This window comes from Dromaius novaehollandiae, chromosome 1 (genome assembly GCF_036370855.1).
Source record: "Dromaius novaehollandiae isolate bDroNov1 chromosome 1, bDroNov1.hap1, whole genome shotgun sequence".
In the NCBI taxonomy this organism is placed as follows: Eukaryota; Metazoa; Chordata; class Aves; order Casuariiformes; family Dromaiidae; genus Dromaius; species Dromaius novaehollandiae.
The window spans coordinates 40,626,764-40,645,095 of record NC_088098.1 but is presented as its reverse complement, the minus strand read 5'-3'; the positions used below and the strand labels follow the sequence as shown (position 1 = coordinate 40,645,095).

Sequence of the window (18,332 nt, the reverse complement as noted above, 5' to 3'; positions counted from 1 at the left end):
CAAAATTTAGTGGATCAAAGTTTGAGCGTCTTCCAGATTCTGAAGTAGCTACTTCCTAAATATGGCTTAAGCTTGTATTTAACTGTCTTCAAAGGGAGGTGCCCTCCTCTGTATACTGTGTCTCAATACGTATTTTATTAATAGACTTATGCAATAATTTTGTCAGCTGTAGATTATTATTATTTTTAATTGTGAGTGTAGGCAAAGTTCTTAGGTAAAATTTTTAACTTCCAGCTCTAGAGCTTGGATTTAGTATGGACTATTTCATTTAAGCATAGTGATCTTAGAGGATTATTATTGATTGTCTCAGATACCGAGATTCCAGCTCTTTATGAAAGGTGTTGAAGAGTATTTTCCATAAAGTGTTGGGAGAGACTCTCGGTTACATAACAATTATTTAAAGGGAATTTTTTTTTCCCCCTGAAGGTTGTTAATTCCAGGTTACACTTTAATGGCTATCAAGGGATATATAGCAGTGTTTCCTAAAACCCACATTTCAAACAGAAGTATTTTTACCTTCCCAAAGCAATGGTATCACAAAGCAAACTTGTTCTTCTGGTCTTACGCTGAGCGCATAATGTGTGTCGTGGAACATCGGGGCAAAAGTCTTGGGAACAATTTTATTTTCCAGCTCTTGTCTTTCCTAGTATTCCTGGGATACTTGCAATTCTTTATACTTAGGTGACAAGAATAACTTAAAGAGGTGCTTTTAGCTTGCATATCAACACTTGAAAGCTTTAGCTCCGAAAATAAACGTGGAATGGATGAGGCTCCTGTTTTCTTCTCGCTTTTTTACATTTTGAAAGAAAAAGAAGATGAAATTTCTTTTAAAAGGATGAAATTTCTTGATGCAAATAATACATACTTCATAAAGATGAAAAGGCACTTATTTGCTTTTCTTTGGAGACATGAATGGGTGTTTTTTTCTATGTGCATCTATACATACACAAAATAATAATCTCTTGTGTGTGAAGATGTTAGTATATGGTACCAGAATAACTGAAATGTCATATATGCCTGTAGTTGAAGTCACACTATTAGTTTTAAATAACATTTACTTTGGAGTGTAATTTGGAAACTGATTTAAAATAATAATTAAAAAAAAAGACAAGACCTTCCCACATTTAGTCTTCCACTGGTGCTGGCGCAGCTCGGCTGTGCCTCCCAGCACGGAGCCTTCACCTCCTCCCGTTTACCAAATTTGTCTCCTTTCTGCCAGCGATGATACATGCCTGATACGCCTCTTCTCCTGTGCCTCGCTCCTGACAGCTTTCCTAATTAATGCTATGATCCTGTAGGCACCAGGGTAATTTCCAGCCCTATCTGAACCATATCATTGCTTTGCTGGAACTATTTTCCCGGCAAAGGAAGATTAACAAATGCATGAACCTTTTCACCACCGGGTCATCTGTTATTGAATGATGTGATGAAGAGGACAAACGTTTTCGTTACCAAGTTAAATGTCGTCTTTAAAATAGTTGGAATTTGAATAATTTTTTTAGACTGAGAAGAGCTCTGCGTGTTTCTATTGCATTAATAATTCATTTGAGGCGGTCAGTTAGGAGGTGGGGAAAGCAGAGGGGAGGCTTGGACAGAGAGGCCGAAGGGAAGGGGCCATCGCCCTGAAGATGTTTTCACTTCTTAGGGAAGGGCACTGCACTCCATCCTTCTCCCTCTTTCTCCCATCTCTTTAAATTTTGTAAACTTGGGCAGGTCCACGGATGCATCTTTTCATCAAATGATTCTTCCTTTGACCCAGCAAAAGCAAAATCCTGTGAGCACATGCAGAGAGGAACTCAGATCCTACTAATCCCACGAGTTCTGTTGATCTGATTTTGGTCTGTAAGCGCCTGCTTTCTTCGCGCTCTACTTTAAAGGATCATCAAGGTTTTTGGATGTCTAAATAATGACTTTCTGATGTGTTACCACAGCCTTGTGTATTCCTTGGTTCATTCCCTGCTCTTTCTTGTGCCTTGCTTCTTTTATCTTTTCTAGAACGCATTGACCTGATTGAACAAAATACAGCTGCTTCAGGGAGATGTGTGTTTTCCTTGCAAAAGTAGCTTTCATTTTGTCCTATAGGTATTAGATAGAAACAGGTAAAATCACGTTTTTTTCAAACATCACTTTTTTATGTCTGTATTGGACAAGGCAAATTGAAAAGTGTATGAACGTGGATTTGGGGTATTTTTAAAGATATTTTTGTCAGTGATAACTTTGAGTCCGAAGTCTTAACTTTCTAAGATTATATTATTTTCCACGTTATTTCTCTTAATTTTCCTTATTTTAATGTCCATATTTATCTCCCTTGTTCTTGCCTACTCTCTGTATACCTATTATCCAGTACGTTAACTAAAATGCTGTGAAACTGTTAAAACAGTAGAACTAGTGTTGTTGAGAAATTAAATTTAATTTAAAGTTACTTTGAATTAATATTTCATTCCTGAAGAAGTTGTTTCTTTAAACTCGAGAGGAAAGAGCCAAAGCTACCCTCTTTTAAGAGGAAGAGAATGAAAATGGCACAGCATACCATTAAAGCTAGTGGTAGCAACTGATGTTGCATGTCCCTGGAGATACAATTACAGTTCTGGGAATTCATTTCCATTTTGTGATCTGTCACCCCTTACCTCTTGATCTAATTACAAAGGCTTAATAACAGGTGCTATTTAAACCATCCAAAAAAAGTGGGTTTTTTTGGAAAAAAAAGAAAAAGAGTATGAAGGTACTTGAAGTACAGAGGTACTGAAAAAAGATAAGGCAAAACTGATCCAAGATCTGGAATCTGTCATTGTTAACTGGCAGTAGTCAAATAAAGCATTTGTGTTAATAATAAATTAATTTTCTAGTTGGCTCCTGCATGTTTGACGTTCTACAGTAGTGAGGTTAAGAAAGGACTTTGGGTTTCACACACCTGTTACCAAATGGTTAACTATTTCTTCAGGTCTGAGTATTTCCCTGCATTTTTTCCAAGCCTATGGAGGGTGTAAATTGTAAGCTCTGCAAGGCAGGAGGTGTGTTTATAATTTTGTATTTGTGCTATAGTGGGTCTCCAGTTGTGAGATCTGATTCCTATAAATAGACAAACTCTGGAATTTGTTAGGGAAGTAGAAATGTTATGGGCAGAAAGTGTAAGGGGAAGTAGAAATGTTATGGGCAGAAAGTGTAAGACTAATTTGTATTGCTGCTTTAATTATTGTTCATTAGCCACTCAGAAGCAGACTATATATTAAGTTGTTGGATCTCAGTAACTTTATAGGCCTATGGTTTAGTACAGTGAAATAGTTTAATCTTTTTATGACTTATTGTTGGAATCCATCCATTAGACTTAATCTGAAATTCAGAAATAAATTCCACTCAGTCTGGATTGTTGACTTCTGAGATAGTGGTACACAGCTAGCTTAGACACAGACTAAGGATAGCTTAGACACATCAGGTTTGAATAACATATAGAGTACAGGCTTCTTTTACTGCACCTCCTGCACACCACCAAAAGCTAACCTTACCGATAAGGGTATGAAAGAAAGAGCATAAAAGGGGCCTGGTAACAAGAATGAAGGGAAACACGGGTTTAGCTGGGTAACATAAGTTTAATGCTCCTGCTGCAAACTAGTACTTAATTCTGTCCAAACTTAGATGTTTATAATTTTGATTTCTAGGATATAGGAATAATAAGATGCTTCTTTTCCTCGTGTATTCTGTCCACAGGGTTCTGCTGGGTGAATGGGAACATACCTTTATGAACCTTTTATTCATGTTGCAGTCTCCTGACAGCTGAAAGCCAGTGGGAATATGAAGACCACCAGAGATAGTCATCTTCCATCCTCTGCATTTTGGACCCTGATAACCTTCTTCTGTTGCTCATAATTTTCCCATGTGTTTCTCAACAGCTTTACTTTTTGTCAAAGAATTATAAATAATTAGGAGCAGAGGTGATTTTAGTTTTATTGACTTCACGAGGCTGACCTGGAGACCAGGAGCCAGGATTCTTGCAACATATAGAAAGATAATGTGTCACTGAATATGGAAGTTCTAGGAAGACTGTCTTAATATGATGAGAAGCTTACAGGAATCAATGTTTTGGCCTATATACTGCTGTGTTCACTTTTGTTCATCATCTGCTCATTTTCTTTTTTAAGTTCTTGCAAATACGTGTATTTAAATGTGTTGGAAATCTTTGTGACGAACTGAAGAGCAGAGAGTGCTGTTTGTATTAATGGCTATTATGCTTAAAAGATGTGGGTGTTCATGGGTTGTAGATAGTGCTGAGTTGTTTTTTTTTTTTACTTATAGCAAACTCAGGTGGTTTTATTAATTGTCCGTGTACATGCATGCATCCATTGCGCATGACATCCATGCTTGCTAAGTGTTTTTACTGTCGCATCAGCTTTACTATGTTGTAGCTCACCTTGTCTTTTTGCCTACCAAACAGTTTGTTTTTCTTCTTCTATTTACAGGTATTTAATTAGTCAAGGAGCACATGTAGGAGCTGTAAATAGTGAAGGAGACACTCCATTAGATATTGCTGAAGAAGAGGCAATGGAAGAGCTGCTTCAGAATGAAGTAAACAGACAAGGTAATTTTGAATATAGAAGGCTGATTTTGCTTGTTGAATGTTGAATACATTTTGAGAACTTACGTTAAATTAGTGATTATAAAGTCGCTCAATGTATTTTTTTAAAGAGAGTTGCCAAAATTCAGTACAGTGCTAATGTTGACTTCTAGGCATTTTTATTCAGCTTCCTGGGGAGAAAGAGCTTGGAAATATTGAACCCACATGTTGATTGTATTCCTGTGTTCATTGAACTTGCCAGAATTTAGGTGGTATTCAGATACTGCGAATGGTATTCAGTGCATCTGTGATGTAGAAATTTAAAACTAGATATCTGTACTGAAGTAAAGTGCCCCAGAATTCTATTGTGGAGAGAAATAGGGACTTTTAGGGTGACTCAGTTAGATACCAGTTTTAGGTGAATCCAGCTCCTGAGGTACCTATTCCTTTCCGTTGACTACAAGAGAGCCTAGAATGACTAAAACAAGAGTAAGCAACTATGCTATGTCACCTGAATCACACTTTGTGTCTATTTTTGACCTTTTGAGTGCCCTTCTACAGTGCCAAATATCTGAAACTATCTGAGATGCGGCATCTTAGGCCTGAGAACCAGTCACAAACCTTCCAGTTCTTCCCAGTATTTTGCGTCCTCTTCTAAGAGAACGCCGTAAGGGTGAGCATTCATATGACAGTTAATGGAGAAGTATTAAGTTTGGTAGTATCTCTTAGCAACATATACCCAAGTATACACGCTTTACTCATAGGAAGTTGCTAGGACGATACTGGTGGTGGTGTCTTTACGAGGGAGATTAACCGTTAAAAAAGCTTATTGACTCATTTTCCCTACTTTTTTTCCCCTTATGCTGCTGTTTTCTGTGTTCCACTGCTCAAGTGGGTTTTCCAGTAAAAGGTCTCTGAAAGTTTCTGATCTTTTCCATTCCACAGGAGAGAGAATGTTCAGTAGTTGTTGACTCGTCATTTTGAGTCAGATACGAAAGTTGTTATCCCAAAACTCCCAATACAAGAAGAGGAATGATGTAGTCTGAGTTACAATGAAGGCGATGACACTCGTAGTGAAGAAAATAACATTTTGGGGGACGGGGGTTTGCATTTAGGGGACTGCATCTCCTTTACTTTTTACATTTGGCCTCTTGCCTCCCTAGAAGGCTTCTTCCTCCTTGAAAATGTTACATGTATTTTTTGTGGTATTGAATTTGTATGTCTCTAAGACAGATTTAATGTAATTTAACAGTAAACTGTTAATTACTTCAGCTTTGCCTTGATTAAACTTGTATGGTTAAATCTGCTTAATGCCTAAACCAAATGTTGAAAAGAAAGTGGATGTCATGACATACAGAGAAATAAAAGCTAGGTACTAATGTATAGGAGATTGTAGATTTGACAAAGATGTTGACTCAAATATTTGATACTATTAAATGAATTCTGATGAAGTTATTAAGGTTAACACACAAAGAACACCAGGCTAGGTGGCTGAGAATACTTCTTTTTGTCTATACTGTCATTATTATTTTACCACTATTATTTCTTTTTTAACAGTACTGTCAGTCTTTGAAGAGTTGTTTTTGGAATGTGCCTCAGCCTGAAATCTTTCGAGTTGTTTTTGATGCATTTGACTTCACTGACATGCTGTGCTAACTGACTAGTTCTTTGTAAAATTCACATCACTTGGAAAAAGAGCTCTCTTGCAAAATGTCTTTTTATATGTTGCAAAACCTCTTCTTTATATGTTATTAACAAAATCTGGGATTTGTTATATGGTTTGTTATGTATATAATTTTTATTCATTTTGCAAATCTTAATTATTTTGAACAGCCCAATTGTAAAATTAGCATTGACAACCTAAACTAAATGTCACTGTTCTTTGAAAGTTTCAGTGTAGCTTACGTATTTTGTGTTAAAAGTTTACAATGAACTTTCTATGGCACTGCATGATAAAGCTAAGAGTGTTAAATCTTCCCACAATGCAGCTGTTAGTTTTCAAAGGGATCATTCAGCTTATTTTAAAATATTAAGCTTATGTTGCTATGGAAAATCTAGTTTCAAAGTATTCCTGTTACACATTTGTATCAGTTGGCTTGCTGACTGGCTGAAGGATTTGTAGATGATAGGTCTTTCAAAGGTGATATAAAAAATATATTGCTTGAGCCAAGCACCATGTAAGGCGAGAAAGAAATTGCTAGGACTCTGCTTCAAGGTGCCTTGTTCTCTCTGTGGAGAACAGGGACCTGTATGCTGTCATGAATAGTGTGACCACACTGTGGACTTTCCTGACAACATTTCAGCCTTCCTTTTGTTAACAGTGCAGTAAAGCCCAACTTACACTTCTATACTTGGAAGTGGATTAATGCTTAGTAACTTACACACCGGCCTGTTACAGGACTTGGAAAGGTCTGTATTCATCGCAGTTAAACGTATCTAGAGCTGGTTTTGCAGGGTTTCAGGCTAGGTATTTCATGCATACTTTGTTGTATGTGAATTCATCTTTTCACTGTTAACAAATGCTGGGATATTTTTTGGTTTTGGGTTTTATTTCTTTATCTATATATTTGTTGAGTAGCTAGTTTTACTGTTAGACCACCTAGGAGTTTCAGTTTCATAAAAGTAGTGAAGAAGACCTGCAGCATCCCTCCTTCTGAATTTGTGCCCAAAAGTGTGCAAAGTAAGGACGTTTGCTTGCAGAGACGAAATCATAGGAAAAATGTAATGACTGTGGATGAGAGTGGAGTAGAAAGGGTATGAACCCGACTGAACTCCCAGTCCCTGAGTAGCACACCCAGGTAGCCCACAGGCGATACACTAGCAGAGCAGCTCCATCTCGGGCGTCTGTGTGTCAGGAGAGATCTCCTTTGGCCTGTCGTTCCTTACTTAATGATGTTGCTGGAATGCATGTGCCTAAGGCATCCTGGCGGAGAAGAGGAGGAAACAACCAGAGCAACAGAATCTTCATAAGAAATTTAACGTTAAAACTGTGTTTAAAAAACCTTCCTTTGATGATGATGTGCAATTTTTAGTTCTAGGGCTTGGGGGAGGTGGAGCTGGGGAGGAAAAAAACCCCCGCACTCTCCTGGGACACTTACAAAGAGGGATGAGGATGTTGGTAAAAATGAAGCAATTGTAATGTAAGCAATAGTAGAATTGAGGCAATACTTGCATCATTTAACTTGCCTTGATAGAAGGGAAAAGCTGGGGCTTTAAATCTAGAGTTTATTTTTTTAATCAGAGTATACAGAAAGCCAATTTATGAAGTCATCGATCTCAGATGCTGAGTTCACCGTTATAAATTGTGGACATATGCCTCCTCTGTTCACCTAATGCACTTGTGACCTACCATCTGGTTTCTGCAGTTATACTTCTACTTACAGGATGCTCCTGAGGAGCTTTCTGGATGAGAAGTGGTAGTGTGTATCTCATTACAGCATTCACAATAGGTGACTCAGCATGAAGTTTTCAACAAGGGCTTTTGATGGCATCCCTAACTTCCATATAAAGTTGATACTATATACAGAATGATTATATCTGTATCGTAATCATTTGATAAGTGTCCAGTTGTGTGTATGTTGTGGCTAGACAAGATAATAGCTTTGAAATAGGGGCTTAATTGTTCATCTGAATGTGGAATTAATGCTGATGCGTTGTGGCAGTTTCATCTTTGGCTGTACCTGTGCCTAGATGCTTCCATGGTGAATTCTTCCATTTCTAAGGCTGAATTTTGACAATGGATTTTTTTTTTTTTTGGAGATATTCCAGCAAAAAGTAGACAAAGGCTTCTCAACCATTTTTGCTATATGGGCCTTGTGGGAAACCACTTTGTCAGTTCAGTTCAATTAAGTGATTTGTTTTGCTTATCTGCAATTATAAAGCATTTTCTTTCCATACATAACATGTTGGTAGCAATTACAGTATCTTCTTTTCTGAAGCAGTAGTTTTAGAAAAGCATTTTTTGTTTCTCTAGTAAAAGATAAAAAATAATCCTTTTGCTCTTTAATCTCTGCTGTGTCATCCTAGTCCTTTCCCTTTCCTCCCTCTCTCCCATGTTCTTTCCTTCCATTTGATCTTCCTTTTTAAGTGCTGTTTTTTGGACTTCTTGTTTCCTCCTTGCCAGATACTTCTTCAGTGTGAATTATGGTAAATTATACTAGGCTGAGGATTTCTATTGATACAAAACTAGTTTTGGCAGCAAAATTGGCTCAATTGAGTTTATTGTATTGGGAAACAGTAGTAAAAGACACAACTTGTTGTAGCAGAATCGGTAAAACAGATGACATTTGGTGTTTGTTTCTGTTAGAAATCTGAGGAAAGTCACCATGTTAGCTTTTTTTTTTGCTGCTTATGCAAACCTTCAGTTTTATATAAAAAGTTTAGAGTCTTCCAGTTGTGCAGTTACTCACCCTCTACCGAGCATCAGTTTGTTCATATTTATGCCCAACTTGCACAAGTATTGAAATATATTTCAGGGACATGTCAAACTATAGTGTCTGGGGACACTAAAATCACAGAAATAAATTATAGGATAGCACCTGATTCAGCTGTATGTGATGTTACAGGCTTAATACAAAGCAGGATCTGAAGTGCTCATTCTGTTCTACCATTCAGACTGCAAAATCTGAACTTCCAACTATCTAGAGAGGAGATAGTGATCCAAATTTAATCTGCTTGTTATACAAGTTCTGCTATGAGCAGTGTTGGACATGAAAGAATAAAGCTTTTGTATTATTATTATCCAAAAAGCTTTGTTTCTTTAGTTATTCTGATCTTCTTATGTGACACCTCTAAATAGTGACCCTTGGTTCAGGCTTGTTTCCATGTGTTCTCTATTCATGTGCTCCACGGATCACCAGACAAGGCCACCTGCTATTCTGCTGAGCACATGGCGTGACCGTGTTAATTTAATGAATTATGTAATAATTCTGACCTAGGGGACTGGCTATCCTATAGGTGAAGCCATAGCGCTCCGCTGGTAGGGAAAGCTTTTCCTACCCTAAACTTCAAAGGGAGATAAAAATTAAGTAGTGAATTTTGATAAATTTTGTTGAAATATTCTCTATTCTAATATTTTGATAGCGTTTGGGGTATGTGATATAAATAAGCCTAAATTTATTGCATTATTTCTGGAGTATAAGGGTATTGGTTTAATTATTTTTTAAGCTTAAAACCTAGCTTAGTTTTATGCTCCATGGAAGGGTAAACTATCTACACACCGTAGTAGAGTATAATATTTCATGACAGAGGTATGGTCGCTTTACAAGTAACAGAAGTAGGTGAGTTTTGGAAATCACTCCAATATAATGCTGAACAACTGTCCTCTTTGCATGACGTGATTTAGCTATTTTGTGTGCTATATAAAAAAAGCTTATGTTATTACCTGTTTAGTTGTTTTTCCGTGTGGTTGATACCTTTATCATGGTCCAATGCCATGCATACAGATTCCGCAGAAAAACACAGAATTCTTTAGCCCATCTTTCCTTAATTAAAAATGTGATTACTTCCAATTTCTTATTATGATGCTTTATATTACTTCTCTGCAGTGTTTCAACATATCATAGTAATGGAAGCTGTCTTCTTCTCCAGAAGTTGTAAAGTTTTCATTTGCATTGTTGAGCGCTGGCAGACTTGAGAGTTATGTCACTTAAATAGAGAAGCTATCACTGGCCGGGATTAAATGTTGCCTCTCCTCACGTCTTGAGTAGGGTTAAATGTTATGGTTGGAAGCAATTTTTGGTGATGAAGGCTATTTATCATCAGATGCCCTTTAAAATTATTTTTAACCGCTTGAGTAGTTATTTTGAATTTTAGAAAACATTCTCGGGAGGTGAGTTAGTGGGGAGAGGTGAAATGAGGTGAATAAGGCGTGCATGATACAGTGTGGTGGCTATTCAGTATATATTAGAGAGATCACTTCTCATTTTTCAAGGATAAACAAATGTTCTTCATTCTTAATTATAGGTAAATGTAATGAGAGTATCTCAGATGCATTGCTTAGCTCAACTGTGTTTATGTGGATAAAATGCAGACTATTACATTTGTATATAAGCAATTCACTACATGAAGTAAAAAGTGGGTTGATCTTCCATGCAGTATCTGTAAAACATGCCTTTATATGGCTGAAGAGTGCTGAAACAATGATTCCGCATATAAGTCTATGTTGGATTTCATTAAGTGTTCATTGAACAGCATCTTATTTTCCAACCTGCTTAGAAATGTTGAATAACACTTGTTGGTTAAAAAAAAGAAAGCATTTAGCAATGAATTATTAATGATTTAAGAAGTGATGGCCCGTTCGAGTTCAGAGTGCTGGTGTAAGTGGATGCTTCAAATGGACTTGAGCTCGAAGGCAGCACATTGCCATCTATGGGCCATAGGAAGAAAGTGTGTGACATGTGTGAGGAGCAGTATGTTTGTTCCTGGTATCTTTAGAGTTTTGAAAGCAAAAGCAAGGACGAAAGTTCATATAAGGTATAATAAAGGCTGTTTATATTCTAATTTCTCTACTTACTAATGGGAAATTTTATTTGGCTTATCTCTAAAGGCCTCTTTTCTTTCTATGACACAAAGTTCATTTCCCATTTTGGCGCCAGTTCTTGCTGTGAGATGTTTGAATTACATTGGCGTATCATTGCCTGAATCATACCCTTCCGTTATGTTCATCTGCTGAGACGTGAGCAGAGTTTACTGTCCTGTCACGCTTCAAAGGCACTGTTATACTGATGGAGCCGCTTGTCCTCTGCCGTCACCATGTCTTATTTGGGCATCAGAAAATTGTTCGTCAGTAATACCGACGGAAGTCTATATTTGATAATAGTTTCTTTTTCCACAAAAGCTTTTTTTTTTTTTTTTTTTTTTTTCTGGACATAATGCTCTTTGGTATAGTGAGAAGTGTGCTTAGACGTTAGAAATTCAAGATGAGGCTTTAGGAGGAACTTTTCCTTGTTAAGTTCTTTCTTTATAGTAAAGCATATTGAAACTAAGAGCCACACACATGAACAGGTTTGCATTGATCTGAATTTCCGTAGGATCGCTCAGGTGTGGAAAGTCGCTCATGCTAATAATTATTTTCAGTTGGAACTGAGTACTGGCGTGCCAAAAGGGGACAGGCGTAAATGTAATTAACAGGTGAGGTGTAAACTCTGTGTTTGCATAATGGTGTTTTTGCAGGCAACACAAAATGCAGATGGTTTTACTTGACAGGGTGATTTTCTGAAGAGAAGGATTTTCTCACTGAGACGGTCTTGATGGTAGTTGCTGTTGGCAGTTGCTGTGTAACGTGTGACCTTGCAGCGCACAGGGATGGTCTGCACTGCTGTCGCACTCTGCAAGAAAATCAAATACAACGGCCCAAAGACTTTACAGTTTATAATAGTTCATATATACAATATTTAGATGTCTTCTGGAGGAATGAGAATATGATTATAAATACATTATTGATTCAGTGTTTCTGGTTTTCATTCTTTATATCTGAGTTATAAAGTTTACTCAATATGTAAAACTTGATCTCTATTCACGTTTAGTGGTTACGGGCTGTCTTGAGGGAGGTGGTTTTAGAAACTTCCCTTTATTTCCTTTTCACCTTAGTTTCTTTCGAAAAATGACATTCTGGTTTCCCCTAAGGCTCTGCTTAGTGCTACAACAACGTGTTGTGTCTGCCAGCATCTTGCAGACTTAGCTGCTAGGTACATAGGTTTGCATCAGTTTCTGATAAAACTTGATGAGTTTTTACTAAATAAATTGCAAAGAGTAAAATGATCATTTTAGTGGGTTAAATGAATGAGTCTAGGAATTCAATGAACTGCTTAAAACAATGTATTATGTATCAGTTTTATAATAGTTACTAAATAATCAGTTTTATAATAGTTGCTAAAGCTACAGTATTTGTAAATGTGACCTTAAAACATAAAATTTTGCCAGAGTTACTTATCTGAACAGAGTATACTTTTTCCAGTTGATCTTTCTTTGGGTTGCTTGCAGTTAAATCCTTTTTAACCTACTTGTAGCCATGGAAATATCTGATACATTGTCACTTGACTGCAGAAGAAAAAAAGAGGTGAACTCTGTTGCAGGCTCTTTTTTATGAAGCTTGCAGCTAATTGGAATGAAAATAAAAGCCTCAATTGTGTTTTGAAGTCACATGTAATATTAAAGTATTTAACATTGTTTCTTAAATAATTTGCATTTTTAAGTATTTTGGAAAAAAAAAACCTGTTTGTTTGCGGTGTGAAGACCTCTGGTTAGTTTTCTTTGGAAAGAAGAGTTGGGCCTCATCACTGTTTATATGTGTGCACCAAAAGGGAAGCAATTGGCATCTCAACTTAGTTACAATAGCATAGACATTTTCACTGATGGAAAAGCGATGTATCATGTTGCCACATGCTACCAAAAACCAAACAAATCACAAGGTAAATTTCCAAAAGCATGTAATCATTGCATTTATTCTGTTTATATTTCAGTGAAGTTTTGATTTGGGCTTGTCATTTTCAAATTTTTTTCCTTTTTTGTTTTTTGTATAGTGCGAGAATGGCAGCTTTGGTTATGACAATAGCTATGCGAGCTCCCTAATTTAATCGTAGGAATTCTCAGTGAGAAGTATTTCATTTCTGCCAAAAAAAAAAAAAAATCATGGAAACACTAATTCATGCTTGACATAATAGACATCTCCGTCTGCCAGCCATTGCCTTGAGGCTATTTCAGCAGTGCCAGTACACTTGCTTTCAGTTTGACAGTTTGTTGACACAGTGCTTTTAGTCCGACTTTCTAGTTGTAAGTGGATTGATATAACTTAATGAATTACTTTTATTGTAATCTGTTTTATCATGTGTTATATAGCAGAAATAATGCATTGCATTGCATGTTATCTGTATATTATCTACATATTTGCCTTTCATGATCAAGACTTTGAAATTAAATTGAAGTTAGTTATGTAGAGTAGGGTTGAAAAGAGATACTGTAGGCTCCCCTAGTCTTGTTTGTGGTCTGCTTTATTTTGCTGGACTTTGATTTAGTTGGACAGGTCAGAGAGTTACATGGTTCAACGTTTGCCGGAGGAAGACAATTTGGGGACAGATGAAGATTCAGCAGGAGATAGGGAGAGGAGGTGGAGTTAGTTCTGAGTCAAAGAGCAGGAGAGGTTGTGTTTCTGTCCCTTCAGTGTTTTAAAAATTCTCTTACCTGCTCTTTGATAGGTTATAAAGGCTGCTGCTGAAATTTGTCATTTTACGGGTGGCTATTAAATCAAATCTGTTTCTAAATTTCATTTGTTTTTAGTATAAAAGTCAAAATTCTCATATTTTGCTCCAGGAGACATTAGAAATCAGTAGAATGGTAAATGTTTCCCAAGACCCTACCTACCAGTGTGTGAGGTTAGATGGACTGTGCACATAATACGCTGTCACCAACGGCTGGTTCACGGAGCAGCCTTCTGTCAGAGGTCAGCCTGGGCAGCCTGCACTCAGATAACCGCGGTTCCTGAATCTGTTCCCCTCGCAAAGGGATCGGACTCCGGTTGGCACAGCTAGGACGACACTCACACAGAGCCCTCTTTCAGGCCCTTCATTCCGCCACCTTCTTCTGGCCTCCTCTCGTGGCAGCAATTAAAAAATGCTCGCAATTACCTGCTTTGCTGTGTCCATTCAGGGATTGGGTTGGAGGTTTTTTTTTGTTTGTTTGTTTGTTTGTTTTTTCCCTGTTTAAACTGCTTTTTCAACTTGTAAGTGTTATGTTGGGTTTCTCCCTATTCATCAGTTTGTGATAATTTTTGGTGAGATGTGCTATATAAAAATGGTTTTGCTGTTTTGGTTTTTTTTTAACTGAGACACGGGGGAGATTCCCAAGGCTTGGCTATTCAGGGAGAAAAGGTCTCTGTTTCGCAGTGATAGGGAGTGAACTTTTTTTAAACAGAATTTCTTTAGAAAGTATAAAACATATAGTTTTGTCTTGCTTGCAAGTATTTGGCAGTGTTCAGAAGCTAGGCTGTTCCTCTCCCCGTAGAAATGGGATTTCTACTTAACATCTAGTATTTTAAAGAATTACCATGCATGGGAGAATACTGTAGCTATTTTCTATATTCTGTATAACCACATGTGAATGAGACTAATGTTTTGGCACTTAGTAAAGTTAAGCTGTAAATTTTCTTTATTTTTCTAACAGGTTGCTTCAGTGATTAATACTGTTATGGTGGAAATTCCTAAAATTGGAGGGCTAGTTCAATAGCTTTCTTCTTCCCCTCTCTCCTCCCCTCCCTCTCCTCGGCCCTCTGCCCTCCTCGGCCCTCTGCCCTCCTCGGCCCTCCCCCTCCTCTGCCCTCTGCCCTCCTCTCCCCCCTCCCCCTTTCTTCTGCTGGGAAAAACTGTATTACACATTCAAACGGATGCTGTCATACCGATGCTACGATGGACATTCCCATAACCTCTTGGGATTCATTTTCCAAAAGAGATTCGTATCTTTCTGTGAACATTAATCGTATTTTTTCACTGTTATTTTTATTGTATCACTTGAGCATGGTGCAAGTTTGTTGTATCACTGAATGGAAGTGCTTGAAATAAAGCGTTGTGTGTCCTGTCTCCCCCCTCCCCACCTGAATTAGGAGTTGATATAGAGGCAGCTCGAAAAGAAGAAGAGCGGATAATGCTTAGAGATGCAAGACAGTGGCTCAACAGCGGCCATATAAATGATGTCAGGCATGCAAAATCTGGTGGTACAGCACTTCATGTAGCTGCTGCTAAGGGCTATACAGAAGTCTTAAAGTAAGTATGGCTTAAATGGAAAAATTTCCTCTTTGATTGCCTTGTTGATGTAATGCTGCTTGGAGTCAATAGGATTAGGCACTTCTCACTTTTGGGGATTGTAGCTTGGAAAATTACAATTTCTAGAGCCATCTTTTCCTCAAAGCTTCAATTTATGTTGTCAAGCACTCTTAAATTGTGATGCCGCTAGGTCATTCAAATGTGAAGACAGTGTGCATAGTGAGTTTGAATGCTTATTTAAAAGAAGAAAGTTAATGGCAAAAAATGTTCCCTGTTTCTAAAGCTGACTGTATAAGCAAACTTGGTACCTTTTTATAATGCCAGTTAGCATTTTGGAAGAAGCATGTTTTCAAGACACCATGTTTAGTTATATGTAAAGCAGACTCTATGATCCAGACTAAAGCTTTCCAGACCTGAAAGAGCAGAGAATGTCATTTTGCTTTTCTGATAAGATAGTTGTAGAAACTCTTGAAATCTTTCCTGGAAAACTTCAGACTTTTGGTGTCCCCTAACTGACACATACTTGGTCAGTAATACAAGACTACAAGTATTGTATAATGTAACAGAGGTTAAATTTGTTTTTTTTAAACAAAGCTGTGCTTTTAGTGGAATTTCATCACGTTTAAAAGTAATTTTGGACCAGTCTGTTACAACAGAAATATTGATGTCTTATTTTGGAGCCATATAATAGCTTTAGATTTAGGGCAGTAGATGTGACTCCATCTTTAGCAGATACGCACTAGGAAAATTGTTCTTTTCCAGATCTTGTTAATCACTTTTATAATGTAAAACCAATGATGCATTTGCATTTGGCAGCCCTAATTCAGTAATAAGAGTTTGATAGATTGCAAATCCATAATGCAAAAAGTTGCTGGGGTATTTGAATGACTATTTCAAAGTGATTTAGGCATCTCTAGGGCTGCATGTTCTTCTCATGCTCATTTAATGGTTGCTAGAATTGTTTGTTACCTGTAACTTTCTGGAATTAGAGTCCAGGAAGATCCCAGATTTTACCCTGCCAGTTGCATCAGTAATGTGTTCATTTAACTTTGTTACTATGGTTGTTTCAAAAAAGTGAAATTCTGTAACTTGAAAAGATAGTATTCTCATTAGCAAACTTTTTTTTGGAGTAAGGCCTGCTTAATATTACATTGCTTTGCTGTGATTGTAAATGTATTTTACTGCTTTGGCAGTACTAGGATCACTTATAATACTCTAAGGTGAATGAAAATGAAAAATGTTTGCTGTGCAAGTATTGCTGCCATTCAGCTCAGCAGAGTCCTGTAATGCTTTGTGTACACATACAAATTGATTGACAGAGCTTTTAAAATCAGTACAACACATGATTTACTGTACGGGAGTCCTGTTTCAAAACAAAACTGGTGCCTCAGCATGGTAAAGAGAAGTAATTCTGTTGGAAGAAAAAAGCAGTTGACTCCCTGGAGGATATTACTATAAAAGCAGTAGCTCTTGAAAAGCAGAATTTTTAAAGAGTACTTCATGGTCACGTGTTTTTTAATAATTTGGGGGGGGGGGGGGGGGTGTTCTGAGAGGTGAGTACCTGGCCTGCCAAACCATTTTGTGTACACAGTATCCCTTGCCACTTTGCCACCGACGTCAAAGCTGTGCTTCTAACTAATCTTTCTGGGGGTTGCGGTTCACTGTGTCCAGCACCTGAATACCAAGTCAAGCGCTGAATGCAGGCTGCAAAGCAGATTGTCTCTTTGAGGAGCTCTGCTCCCTCTTGGAGGACAACCTGTGCATGCAAACACTGGTTCGCTACAGCATCAGATGTTAGTGACAGGAGAGGCCATTAGTTTAAGCAATTAATGTTAGAGTAGAAGTAGGTTTTAATAATTTGCTGGGTAATAACTGGTGTATCTAACAATTTTTGACATTTTCCAGCTTTCCTTTCTTTAAGAAGCTTTTCTCTGTTACTGCATGTGTAGATAAAATTACCTAACTATATAGAAAGAATGGACTTGGAAGAAGAAATACACAAGGACAATTTTTCTTAAATATTGCTTAAGAGTAAATATGCCTATTGAACAATGAAAAGGCAAATATTTCTGGAAGGAAATAGAATTCATAAATTGCCTAACTAAAATATCATATTTTACTTGATGAGAAAGGAGGAGAATATTACTGTAAAACAATTCTGTGATTTTATGGTGGTTTAACTATTCCTGTCAGCAGTGTCAAGATTTAATTCTTTGAATTTCTTTAGGCTTTTAATACAGGCTCGCTACGATGTAAATATTAAAGATTATGATGGCTGGACACCACTTCATGCTGCTGCTCATTGGGGTAAAGAAGAAGCATGTCGCATTTTAGTGGAAAACCTTTGTGATATGGAGGCTGTCAACAAAGTGGTAGGATTTTTATGTAATCCTTGTCAAGATACAAAGTTCTGGTCTCTAAAGTGACTTTAGAAGCCAGGGTAAGAAAAGTGATGATAAAGTGCTGTTTACTGTACATGGAGCTTTCTGTAATGCATGTTTTGTCAAAGCAGCATGTTTGTGTTCAAAACTAATTTCTCTGATTTTCTAATTCAATTTCTGGGCCCACTTTACGCTTAGTTCTACACTGAATGGTCCATGTGATCTAATCGTTGACAGTGAAATTCAAGATAGAGTAGTTTTATTGATGTTTCATAGATGGACACCACCGATCTAGAACTGCTTATACATATGTACACGTGCATGTGTACAGAGTTATGTAACAGAAGGAAGGAACAAAGATCAGCTGAAATTTCTCACTTCTTGCATATGTTAATTTTTTTTTTTGGCTTATACTTCAGGCAGATTTGTTCGAAATACATACTGGCTTTCCATTTGTTCCCTGAGGTCAATGCTGGCGCCTTTGGCCAGTGTTGCACGTTAGCTTTTGCTGTTAACTCTTAAAAATCAACTTGCTGGTTTGAGTGCACTCTAGGAAACATTTTGGGCATCTCTGGACTCACTGGACATAGCTTGAATGCTTCCTAAACTGTTTCCTCAACTTTTACATAAAGGCCTATGCAGTTTGCT

General features: G+C 37.3%; 1 protein-coding gene across 5 annotated transcripts in view; it reads left to right on the top strand.

Annotated features, from left to right (window-relative positions):
* The window catches only part of PPP1R12A (protein phosphatase 1 regulatory subunit 12A), a 129,932-nt gene that overhangs the window by 60,236 nt on the left and 51,364 nt on the right, over nt 1–18,332 (top strand). For all 5 annotated transcript variants that reach the window (XM_026100413.2, XM_064509513.1, XM_026100412.2 and 2 more), the window contains 3 exons: nt 4,455–4,573; nt 15,144–15,303; nt 17,531–17,675. In XM_026100413.2, the coding sequence (XP_025956198.1) occupies nt 4,455–4,573; nt 15,144–15,303; nt 17,531–17,675 (424 nt within the window). The remainder of the gene's footprint in view (nt 1–4,454; nt 4,574–15,143; nt 15,304–17,530; nt 17,676–18,332) is intronic.